The following is a 13,211-nucleotide window of genomic DNA, read 5'->3' as shown; positions in this document are numbered from 1 at the left end:
GGCTGGAGCTTCTCCTGATTCTTGCGCGTGGCCCCCCAGCGCCAGTTATTGCCGGCGGCGGTCACCACTCGTTGAGAAAATGGCGGAAGCATCCCGCTGTCGTTCCGGAGATAAAACCACCGGTTCTGCCACCCCTTGTTCAAAGACACAAGGGAGGCAAAGATGTACTGCTGCGCGCGCCCCGGCCTCAGCTGGAGGGTGCAGCCACCGGCCCGCACCGCCATACGGACCTTCTTTGCGTCCGTCATCGCGGCAAAGAACTCCACGGAGAAGAGATGGGTCCACAGGTCCCAGTGAGGGTCAATCCCCAAAAAACCCTCGCAAACCGCTGCGAAGATGGCCGCTTGCGCGATAGAGTTGGGGTTGAAGTTATGCAGCTCCACCCCGTAGTGGTGCAGGAGCGCCCGCATGAAGCGGCTCGCTGGCACTCCAAACCCCCGCTCATGGAAGGGGATGAAACTGACCACATACCCCGGTGGCGGAGTCGGGTCGGCCTCGCTCGCGGGGGCTATCCACTCTGGTTGTGGCCCACCAGAGAGAGGACAGAGCAAACCATCGGCAACAAGGGCCTCCAGCTCCTCCGCAGCAACGATGGAAAAAGGCCACGGGTCACGCGGCGGAACGACGGTCACCTTGTCAGCCATCGCTGAACGAAGGTGGTGGAGGCGGAGGGGATAAGGTGCGCGGTTTTCTCTTCCCTGGCTATTCTCTTAGGTTGCGGAAACCAAAGCAGAAGGCAAGCGCAGATGGCAGGGTAAAGAACCACCGCTGGACCCTCTTCCGGGTATATAAGGGCCCGGGCGAGATCCACCCAAAACTTCGCCCGAACCCGTCGCGAAATTCAAACTCAAAGGTGAAACGGTTTTTCTGTTCCTCGAACGGCTCGCGCACGCGCAACAGACACCTCGCGAATCGGGAAAGGGGATATTTCAAAAAAGGATCCTTCTCAGCGAAGGAAACGGGCCCCGAGCCACCCTACTGATCAGGGGTTCGAAGGTTGCGCCCTCCGGGGTTCGGCAACCGCCCCAGAGCACTCGGGCTCCGAGCCCATTACTGATCAGGGGTTCGAAGGCTGCCCCCCGGAAGGGTTCAACAGCCGCCCCAGAGCATGCAGAGTCAGGGATGACCCTGGGTACGTCCGTTACATGGTCGAGGCTCGGGCTACGCTCCCGAGGTACCCTAGGACATTTCCGAGACCAGCGGGAACGATTTGTAATGGAATCCCACCGGAGGGAGGCATCGAGCCCTCGGACCCCATCGAATGGGTTCGGGTCCAGCAAATCACCTGCAGGTACTTTTGGAGCGCGCCTCTCGGCCACTAGCCGATCCTTATCGAACGGGGCTCGGGCGTCCACTCGGATCACCCGTTAGCAACTCATTGGAAACAACGTGTTTGGTGCCCTCCGAGGGTAACACAGCGTTTTCCCCCATTCCTCCTTGTGGAAAGGAGACGAAGGGGCGTACAATAAAAGTCGAGACGGTCCTTGATCGTCCTCACGCTCCGTGTAGAGGCTCGGGGGCTGCTCTCGCACAGGCCACGGCCAAACTGTTGACCACGTCAACAAACCAGCGTAAAAACTCGGAGCCTGACTGTGCACCCGGGCTACGGCCAGGCCGCATGAGGGAACAACAAGGCCGACCGAGGCATCACAAAAAGAATTAAGACCTCAGAGGAGTCAAACCACTCCTCCGAGGCCTCGGGGGCTACACCCGACGGGTGCGCTCGCGCGCACCCATCGGAACAGAACATGACTGAGACGGGCTGGTCCCCTTGCAAAAATCCGGCAGAACCTCCAAGCGAGTACCTACACTCCCTTCGAGGCTCGAGGGCTACTGTCGGGTACCGTAATTAGGGATACCCCCAATGCTCCTAAACACGGCTAGAAAACATCTTCAGAATAAACCATAAACAGCTGATAAAGCGCGGTTCAAGTCAAGGCCTCGTCTACCAAGGGACGCGACCTCATCCGAGCCTAGCCTCGGGCAAGGACGGTAGTCCCGGACAGATTCGCGCCACACCCGAGGGTCCCCTCAGTCAGCAGACGCACCCCCGTCTCACCCGAGGCTAAGCTCGGGCAAACTTTGTCGTACAACGACATCGACCGGATCGCCCTACCAACCGACCGTATCGCATGCGCATTTAATGCGGGGATCGCCTGGCACCTTATCCTGACACGCGCGCCTCAGTCGGCAAGGTCGAAGTGACCGCAGTCACTTCGCCCTTTCACTGACCGTTCTGACAGGAAAACAACACTGTTCGCCCCGCTCCGGCTACTGTGCCAACCACCAGGGTAAGACTAGCAACAGTAAGTCGTGACCTCTCCCGAGTTCAGCCTCGGGCGGGACAAGGAGCTCCGCCTCGCCCAGGCCTCAGCCTCAGCCTCGGCCTCGGGAGAAGGTCTCCGCCTCACCCGACCCCAGGCCTCGGCCTCAGCCTCGGCCTCGGGAGGAGTCACATCCTCGCCCGACCTCGGCCTCGACCTCAGGAGAAGTCTCCGCCTCGCCCGACCTCGGCCTCGGACCGACTACGCTACAGGGGATCCATCATTACCCTACCCCTAGCTAGCTGCCCCTTGCTACGAAGGAACAAGACCGGAGTCACATCAAACTACTCCGATAGCAGGTAATGATGGTTCCCCGCGTGCGCCCATGACGTCGATGGCTCTCAGCTTCTTACGAAAGCAAGGGAACGTCAGCAGGACCCCGGGCCGCACCGTCAGCCACGCTTCTACGGGGCTCAAGCGCTTCTCGGACGACCACGTTAGCACATGTACAGGGCTCAAGGCACTTCTCCGCCAGCCACGTTAGCACATAGCTACACCCCCGTTGTACAGCTGGGCATCTCCTTGTATCTATAAAAGGGGATGACCAGGGCCTTCCTAAGGCACGGACACACGGACACACACACACACACGCACGCATGCACACAAACGAAAATGGGGCACGCACACAGGGAGAGGACGAGCAGAGGCAGGCAGAGCAGGAGAGACACGGTGGAGGCAAACTCAGGCGCCTCATCTCAAGACCGAACTCTCTCTCTCCCTCTCTCACTCTCGCCCTCTTGCGACGCTTGTAACCCCTACTACGAGCACCCAGGTGCAAGATAATATAAGCCTCATTCCCTCCCGCTTGTGTTCCATCTTGCATCAACCCATCTGGGCAGGGGCACGCAGCGATAAATTCACTAGTCGGTTGACGGTCCTCGCGGGTCCGAAACGCCGACAAACGACCATCCTTATGGGTCGCTATAAGTTTTTAGCGACCAACCGTAGGTCGCTGAAGGCCGTTTTAGCAACTAACCGTAGGTCGCTGTAAGTGAACCATCGTGTAGTGATATAATCTGAACACATAATCTAGATGTTTGTTTACCTGTTGAATTATTTGCGCTGGATTATATAATCTGGAGATATTATAATCCGAAACAAACATGGCATAAGATGCCACCCCAAATAACAGGGACATCCAAAAATAGCATGTCGGCAAGTGTTCGAAGATTGACAAAAGGATCACCGTAGAGCTAATATGTCTCATCTCTACTAAAAGTTCCCAACAACTGATGCCAAACTCATGAAACATAGATGTTTGGTTTCTAGGGACTAACATTAAGTTCCTCTATTTTGTTCCCTCCATTTTATTCTATTTTATTGCCTCCATTTTATTCTATTTTAGTTTATAAATTTTAGAAACTAAAATCGAGTTTTAGTTTTGGTATTTAGAAATTTAGAGACTAAACGGATGTTTAGGGACTAATTTTTAGTCACTCTATTTTAATTCATTTTAATCCGTAAATTATCAAATACGTAATAAAAAGAGAACATTTTATCCGATTTTCTAATTTAAATTTGTCAGAAATTTTATATTTTTTATTACAACTAAAATATAACGAATTTGATCTTGAAATTTTGTATATAATAGAAGTAGGATGGGAAAATATGTATGATTTTTTTTAGAATTTTTTGTGAACTTTGTTAGTTCATGTGCATTATATGTACCCTATCAGCTCATGTACATCTCAATGCATTGCATTACCTTTTCTCGATGATGGAAAAAATGATCTCTAGTTCAAAAAGGAAAAAAAACGTTCAGGCGGCCAGCCTGAGACACATATCGCAGTGACAGAGAAGAGATCAATTGTGATTCTCTTTATTTAATGTAAGAACACACATACTGCATCCCCAAAAGTCATTGCCTTTTGAGATAAATGTTACATTAGCAAACAAACGATAACATCGATAGGCATAGCGCAGCACACACACACCGTCTCGTTGAGCTTAGTTTATTTAATTCCATGCATGCATCCTTATCCAAGCATACTAGCTTGTTTAGATCACATCACTGGGTAGTAGGGCTCTATGGCGATGGCGCACATGCCCTCCCGAGCCCTGACACGCCTCGCCATCCGCACGTAGCCATTCTCTCCCCATCTCTGACCCCACGAGTTCTTGACGATCCAGTACTTGCGGCCGCCGCCGCTGTCGCTGCCGGCTGATCCGTACCCGACCACCGTGACGGCGTGGTTGACGGTGGTGGTGTTGCAGGGGCCCGAGAAGACCCCGCGCTTGTAGAACTGAAAGGCCCTGCTCGCGTCGATGACCACGGCGACCGGGCGTCCCGCCACGGCGCGCTCCAGCTCGGCCTCGTTTTTGCGCTGCACCGCCTGGTAGCCACGGATCCTGGCCGCGTGGTGACCAAGCTTGCCGCTCATGCATTGTCTCTGGCTGCCCACGTACGGGTAGTCCGACTCGGTGGTCAGGCCGCCGTTGCGGGTGACCCACTCCATGGCGGATCTAGGGTAACCGCCACGGCAGCCGTGGTCGTTCCCCCCACGGTCGCAGTCCACGATCTCTTGCTCCGACAGGGACACCAGACGACCTGTCTTTATCTGGTGCACACCTTCGATGGACGCCACCGTTGCAAACGCCCAGCAAGAGCCTGCACGCATGCAAGGATGATGAGCAAATCTTTTACATATGCATGGGTCATAAATAGATGCATGACATTCCCTTCGTTTTTTTCATTTCTAAGACAGAAACAAACATCAAGACCCAAACTTTACCGCATTGTTGCTGGTTCTTGACCGGCGTCACTGCTCCCTTGGTCCTCCAGTCCACACTGTTGGGAGCCTCGCCGGTGTTGTCGCCGTTGGACATGCCTGCTGTGCTCATGGTGCCGACGATCGGTGGCATGGCCTCAGCTGCAGGGGGCTGCTCGTCGAGCTTCATAAGATATGTGTCCTTGAACTCCTCCTCGGTGAGGTCGGTGAATTGGTTCTCACCGAGCTCATACGAGCTCCCGGTCGACAGCTGGTTCATGGTCTTGATGAACCGGAGGTTCTCGCTGTAGACCATGAAGCGTTGCTGGAATTCCTCTGGGGTCGCATAGGTGCGGTTGTATTCAGCCTGCCAGGCTTTGAACCGCTCCAGCAAGGGTATGGCTATGGTATCATCACTGAACGCCGTGCCTGCAAGGAGAAGGCTGCAGGCGAACAGCATGACAAGAGCTAGCGAAGCTGAGGCGGTAGCCATGGTCATGTTATGGTGGATGCGATGACTAGTGCAACTGCTGTCTTGTGAGCTAGCTAGTAGTGTGAGTGGGTTTATATAGTGCATGGTGATGCACGGATGTAGTACTAGTACTGATGCTGCATGATATGACTAGCTAGCTAGGTGTGTACGTATGAGGAAGGGAAAAACAATAGCGTACCTTCCATGTACTTAAGCCCTGTTTGTTTCAACTTATAGATTATATAATATAAATTATAATCTAGATTATATAATTTGGATTATTTGCTCTGGATTAAATAAGCTAGGTGTTACTGTTTGTTAGCTCAGATTATTTAGACTCGGCTTATTATTCATATGCATACAAATACAATAATACCCTTGGTTGTTTTAATTGTCTGGTGGGTGAGAACGCTTATGGATAGGTGGATGGCAATTGGAAGTAATTTTAATCAACTTACCATAGGTAGTAGGTCTTTCATAAAAAATAATCTGAAATAAGCACCCTTTGATGAGCTTATAGGATTATCATAATTTCAAGTGCTAGATTATATAATCTTATCAGATAAGTTGCTTGTTTGTTTCCTCACTAGCTTATTTATATTGGATTATATAATCTATATAGATTATAATCCCAAACAAACAGGGCCTTAGTACTTATTAGACAAAGGTTCTTTTCTTCATAAAAAATACGGGAGCAAATAAAGGAAATAAGGAGCTCTCTACTGGCTGCTTGTTAGGCAAGTGACCTAACGTCTTTCGTCCTTCGTCTGGGTGTTATCTCAATCATCACGTGCATGAGTGTGAATATTCACATGCATGGTGATACAGGAGAGTTTGCCAAGTGCCAACTCAAACACATAGCAAGGGCCCTGTTTTTTATAGCTTTTTCAGCTTCTAGCCACCAGAAACTATTGTAGGTTGTCAAACCTCCAGCTTTTCAGCCCACTTCTATGAGATCAATTTAGTCAATACTGTCCAAAATCAACGTGAACACAAAATCAGCCGAGTCATTGCGATAACAGGAAACCGTCACTTTCTACATCCTAAACCCTATGGACTCTTATTTTTCTCAATACGTAATCTCCACGATACTCAGATTCTCTGTACAACCAAACTCTCTCCACACAGCCAGATAATCAGAAAAGCTCCTCAGAAAAAAACTGAATCAAACAGGCCCAAGATAAAGCCATCCTACCCTATAGAGTTGGATCGGGCAATAATCCGTTTATTTTGTTCGGTTATTTTGGTACGAAGAAACTTCGGTATACAAATGAAGATGATCTTTGTTTGAGGCATCACTCCATTCAAGATGAGGTGGTGCATCATAAGTCTATTTCTCAAATTTGGTGGGATGATCTCATTCCTCATGTTAGTACTAATTAACTATGAGTAATGAGGTGATGATGGATCAACTCTTTCCATTCCACGAACCGAACAGTGAGGAGATAACGGACTAGCTTATTCCTTAAACCAAACACCGTATAACAGGACCGTACGTTTGATGCATTGTTTCATGAAACCGAGGGATATATAAAAATTGATATTGATACCGAAAATCAAAGAAACCGGAGGTTTAGTTTGGTTTTGGTGCGGTTCGGTTCGTGGTATAGAGATTAGGATGCAGACCGTATATAGTACATGAAACACAACCATAGGATTTAGGATTTCCACCAAGGTGATTTGGTTACATCACAAGAATATATATATATATATATATATATATATATATATATATATATATATATATATATATATATATATATATATATATATATATATATATATATATATATATATATATATATATATATATAGTGATCGTTCCTAGTTGTTTGGTCCTTCTTTTATCGAGAGATGAAACAATGTAGTTGCTCATTTCGGATTAAAGCCAACTGTTTAGACTACTGTAGTTAGAGGTGGTAATGGATCATGGCCCTAATACTTGCTTCACAAATCAACAAAGCCCTTAATTTTGTTAGTTCAAAATTGTATTGTTTTATGATCTGGCCCTAACTTGACTCGATCCTTAAATTTGCTAGGCTAAATTAAATGGCTCGTTACCACCCCTAACTGTAGTTGTAATTCATACAGACAAAATTACTGTAGAAACTGTAAAAACCAGTACGGATTTTCTTCTTCTGCACTTGATGCGACATAACTGGTGATGTACAGCTGTACAGATGCTGATGAACTGTATGTACTGTGAGCAAGGAAAAACCATGTTGAGATCGTGAGTACTTGCCTATACTTGGTACTTGGGCTAATAAAGATTCTTCAAGAAAAACTAGGTCAGTGCACATGCGTTACAACGGGAACATATAATATCTTAATAACTTATATATACAAATGTGTGTTATACTGTTATGAGATGGAGAACGACATGCACGAGCCGTCCGGGATGACGTCGAAGAGAAACTCGGGCCTGTGACGCACGACCACTCACCTATTAGTGTAGTATATAAGATTTAACAAGAAAATTTAATGGCAAAAATTCAAAAATGATCTTTCATAGAACGTCATAGTTTAGATATTCAAATCAATAAATATAAAATAAACATAAGCATAAATGTCTATTTAATCTAATTTTTTCCATAATAGGCTGAGGTACACTTGTATATTTCTAGGAATGTTAAATCGCGAGGGGAACGAAATGGGAATGGCGGACGCATGAACGTGGAGAGGGCGACGCACGAAACCGCTACCAGAGGTCAACATCAGCGGTTGGGAGAAGACTCAGAGCATCCCTAACGACGCGGGTGGGCCGCGGGCGGAGGTGGTTGCGGCTGGCGGAGCGAGGATTTCGCGCGATTTATTCAGAGCTCGGAGGTTGCTGGGCGGCGGTCAGCTTCGGGCCCATGCGACCGGACGATCCAGATTGATGGAAGGCAGAACGACAGAACCAGAGAGGTAGACTACCCTTGTAGCCTTAACAAGTAGTAGAGAAAAATATGTGCGGTCTTAGTGATATCCAGAGCAGCTCCATGAATTTTCTGTAATCGTGTAATCATATATCCATCAGAGAAATTATACAATGAGTCAGTGACATCATTTTTGCAGGAGTAATGTTGCAAGATGCAAGAGTTTAAAACGAACACCACTACCTCGTATTAATATGATAAGAGCATGCTGAAAAATATATGAAGATACATGAGTAGGAAGCTCGTTTCAATGAAGGATTTCCAATATTCTGTATATCAGCCCATTTGAAATTGCTAAAGGATATGTAAGTAATCTGAGCATAATATGAGAGGTAACAAATTTAATTTAATAATTAATGTGTCAATAGATGAGTACCCGTGTGTTGCAATGAAAACATATAATATCACAATAACTTATATACAAATGAGTGTTATATTGTTATGAGATGGAGAACGACATTCGCGAGCCGTCCGGGATGGCATCAGAGCGAAACTCAGGCCGCAGTCGAGCGCGTCGGCCTCGTGGCGTGAGGTCGCTCATCTGGGTGGCGCACGAGGTAGAGGGGACATTCTTTGAAGCGCCCCGATCCTTTGGGACTCAAATGTGATTCAATTACTAGTCCCAGGAGGTTAGTAACCACATTCCTTACTTCAAATAGTATAGAGTTCGAATAAATGTTATTACAATACCAGAGTACAAGCTCGAGAGAGCCAGAAATACAAAGCGCAGTAGAAGATAAACTAGCCCAAGCCACAGGCAGAACTGGGTGAAGACACAGCCCCCTCAATCAAGCATAGCAGAAAAGAAGTCTTCAGCTGCTGAAAAACATAAATAAATCTGGGTGAATACACTAGGTATTCCACAAGCCCACCCCACTCCTGTAAAGAGAAAGGGACCTATATCATACATGCTTTATATGGTGGAGTTGAAGTCACTCTTCATTTTCTCAGAGAAAGACTGTGCTTTTTAGGGTTTTCCCGAAGAAATAGAAATAACACGTTGCTTAACCACCACTGAGCTTCCCGCTCCCGTGGCACCATTTTCTCTTCCAAAGACACACTCACACATTTCCCTGTTCACGAAGGTTTTAAAAACACTAATTGTCATACCACGCCAGACTCGTCCATTCCAGTGGACACAAACTATTCGAATAGGTTTGAACTCTGCGCAGAGGGGTACACTTTACCTATTAGTCCGGCTCTGCGATCTCATGGCCAATGAGATCCGAATCCGAATATCTTTCCTTCCTCGCACGTCCTAACCTTAACGGTTATGCCGGAAGGAGTCAGGCCACCGTCATGTCCAAACCGAACAAAACATTCCCCCTCCTTATCCTCCCGGTGCTCCCCAGCCTTCATAACCCTGGAGTTGGACCGTATGAGTTCAGATTGAGTGACTGCCCACACAGCCTCGAGTGGTTGTACTTTTCATGAGTACATGTAGTGAAGGATGACAAACCGGTCCTTATATGAGGGGACAATCCTTCTGCTCACACCTAAACCAGCTGAGCCATCACCTTAGGCCCTCCCCTAAACCAGGGAGTCCCTGATCATCCCACTCACTAGGTGATGAGGGTGAATACCCTTCACCGCACACTTTTTTGAAAACATCGTTTGGTCAAAACCACTGCCCCTTTTTCCCATCCCATATTTTGTGCTCAAAAGATGTTTGTTAATGCAGGGCTATCTCTCTGCTCACAATGCAATCATTCCATCCCTTAATCCCGGCTTAGGTAGTGGTAGAGAGAATAAGTAAATTATGCATCAAGGGAATGATGGACTTGCCTTCGTCAAAGCTTTCCTGGCACAAAAGATTTATCTCGGAGGGGCCGGGTTCCTGCCCTTCTTCCGGAGCTATAAATTCCGAGGATCGGATCCCTCTTCCGCTAACAAACACAGATAAGGAACAATACATCAATCATGGTGACTTGGTGGGGTGTGCCAATTATTATACCTTATTATTTTTGTGCCCTATAATTTTATTTAAACTATTTTTGGTGCATAAAATATCAGCATGTAAATATATATGTGAAAATAGGAAAAAGAAATGGGAAAAGGAAAAAGAAAAGGAATTCTAGGTTAACCGGGCCGGGGGGGGGGGGATTTCGGCCTGGTCGGGCGCGGGCGCGCGGCGTCGCGGCCAAATGGGCCCAGACGGCCCACGAGGAGCGGGGGACGGCGCGGCGGATGCCGTGGGCGCGGGCCCACGCACCAGAGAGGGAGAGGGGAGACAGCGTCAGGGGGGAGCTCGGCTCGACTTGCTTCTCTAACGAGCCTAAAAAGCAGTCTCCGCTCAGCTCACTGCTGCCTCACGAGCCGGCTCGTCGAGCCAATCAGTTGTCTATAAGCGTGAACTTGTCCTCCAAATTATAATATAAAATCTTAAGAATAATTTAAGTAACATATTTTAAATCAGTAAAATAAATATATTACTGATATAATATAGAAAATAGATTAGTTTTGTGCAGTAATCTCAAATAGCATAATCTAATTGTTTTTTGTGCTAATACCATAAATAATTAGAATTATATGTAATAAATTGTTGTTATATCGAGCCACAAGCCAGCTCACAAGCCGCACCAAACCGAGTCGAGCTAGCTCGTTCTTTTCTCGAGCCACAAAAACATGCTCGGCTCGGGCTCTTTTCTAAGCATCGAGCTGCTCCGAGCCGAGTTGTTGCGAGCCCAAGCCAGCTCGTCGAGCTTGAGCTTCTTTCTAGCCCTAGCTATGGTTAGGGTTGGAAACGAGCTGAGTCAAGCTCGGCTCAACTTGCTGCAGCTCGGTAAAGATCCGAGCCCGGCTAAGCTCGGCTTGTTATTTAACCGAGCCTGAAAAGTTGGTTTGACTCCTGAGCCGGCTTGACGAGCCAACGAATCTAACCATAAGCGCGAAACCGCTCTCCAAAATATAGAATAACATCTCAAAAATAATTTAAGTAATATATTTTAGATTAGTGAAATAAATATATTACTAATATAATATAAATAATATAGAAAATAGGTTATATATGAGGATGTCGGCTATATATAAGTTTGACCATCTAAGTTTGACTATATAATTTGGATTATAATTCTAAACAAACATACCTTTAAACTCTAAATTGTGACACTCATTTTTACACTACTCATATTTTATTCCGTAAATAATATTTTGTAGGGCTATATACGAGAACGTCGGCTGTCATCTCGCTGGGTGACTCAAGCTCCTTAGCTGGTCTTCTTCTCGCCCAAACGTGGTCGTCGAGAGATTGGTTTGGGGAGACAAAAAGGGAGAGGGAGAGAGAGCCAAGGGCATTGGAAAAAAATACATTCACCAAGGTGCACGTGACAAGCACGTGATGACCATTGTCACCGTATGTATACATGCCACGTCAAATAAAAGCCCCTGCATGAACCGATACTGACACACAATGCACTTGTTACAAAGATTAAGGATCCAAAACTGCACTTTGAAAGGGAGCGGGCCTAAAAGACACACAAAGCAAAAGTTAAGAGACATATGATCAACTTGGGCCAGCTAGGGTCAGAGTAGCTTGACTTGTTCTGAAGGCCCCTTCTCTGCATGCCTCTCCCTGCTTCACCAGTCACACCACTGCACCAAAACCGCACCGGATATTCGGGCAACGGTGCAAGAGTCCTGCAAAGACTAGAGAAAAGCATGATCGCAACCTCCGACTTGCTGAAGAGAAGCTAGGGAAAGAATGTACTTGTGACCCTTGCCGGATGAACTTAGGTCGGTTTGTTTCAGTTTATAGATTATAATCTATATATAGCTGTTTGATAGTCTAGATTATACAAATGTAGATTATTCACAAAGACAAGAGTAACCTTGTTTGTTTATTTGAGATGAGGAGAGATTGATGTCATATGTTGTAATTTATATTTATATAACCATGTTAGTGGGTCTTTTACCAAAAAATAATATCAAATAAGCTACTCTTAAAGAGATTGTGAGATTATCGTAATCTGAGCTTTAGATTATACACTACACGACGATTGATCTTTAGCGACCCTTATTAGGTACCAACTGTTGTTTGCTAAAGGTTAGGAACCGACAGTCAATCGCTAAATCCTTTTATAGCAACGGTCGGTTGGTCGCTAAAAGTCTAGAAATTTAACAACTTATGGTTGGTCGCTATAGATGTCGTCGGGGACTAGCAGTGGGTCGCTATAGAGCAAGGATCACTATCAAATCTTATAGCCTGAACGAACTTGTAGATGTTAGTGACTAAAAATTAATTAAAACAAGTAAACATTGATCGCTAAATTGTAGTAAAGAAAAAAAGAATTGTAGAAAAGAAAAAAAAGAATTATGGAAAAGAAAACTGTAACACTATAAAAATCATAAAATAAAAATAATGCATTTAGTTATTAATGATATTTATGGTAATGAATTTTCTTTTAAGTGTTTGTTATGTACTTGCATTTGGAATAATTTTTTTATTGCGCCTGATTGATTTTTGGTTATTGAATAACATTTATTCTTAAATGAAAATCCTAGTAAATAAAAAAAATAATTATTAGCACAAAAATTAATATTTTATTTATAAATAATTTTGGTTTAATTACTATGAATTTTAGGGTTATTTAAAAATATATTTCAAATTTAGAAAATGAAATTAAAAAAATAAAAAAAACAAAACCTAACCAAATCGGCCCATTAAGGCCCAGCCGCACTCCCCTAACCCTAACCGGCCGCCACCTAAACCTAGCGTGCGCCACTCTCCCTGGCAGCCGCAGCCAGGAAGCCTCCACTCCTTCTCCTAATCGATCTGTAGCTATGAAAATCA

The 13,211-nt window shown here is 46.0% G+C and overlaps 1 protein-coding gene across 1 annotated transcript; it reads right to left on the bottom strand.

Annotated features, from left to right (window-relative positions):
• Window positions 1-4,168: 4,168 nt before the first annotated feature.
• LOC118473279 (ervatamin-B-like) lies at window positions 4,169-5,565 on the bottom strand. The gene is made up of 2 exons (XM_035962466.1): window positions 5,057-5,565; window positions 4,169-4,932 (listed from the first exon to the last, which is right to left on the bottom strand). Exons 1-2 carry the CDS (start codon window positions 5,529-5,531, stop codon window positions 4,328-4,330), a joined length of 1,080 nt encoding a protein of 359 aa, XP_035818359.1. The 5' UTR covers window positions 5,532-5,565; the 3' UTR covers window positions 4,169-4,327.
• Window positions 5,566-13,211: the final 7,646 nt, after the last annotated feature.

The sequence above is a fragment of the Zea mays genome, chromosome 9 (assembly GCF_902167145.1).
Source record: "Zea mays cultivar B73 chromosome 9, Zm-B73-REFERENCE-NAM-5.0, whole genome shotgun sequence".
NCBI classification, from domain to species: domain Eukaryota; kingdom Viridiplantae; phylum Streptophyta; class Magnoliopsida; order Poales; family Poaceae; genus Zea; species Zea mays.
Note: the sequence above shows the minus strand (reverse complement) of the source record. Positions and strands in the feature narration are given on the sequence as shown.

Coding starts and splice junctions, on each gene's coding strand:
- LOC118473279 (XM_035962466.1), bottom strand. CDS start 5,531: ATGACCATGGCTACCGCCTCAGCTTCGCTAGCTCTTGTCATGCTGTTC. Junction 4,933..5,056: donor CAAGAACCAGCAACAATGCG/GTAAAGTTTGGG, acceptor GCATGCGTGCAG/GCTCTTGCTGGGCGTTTGCA.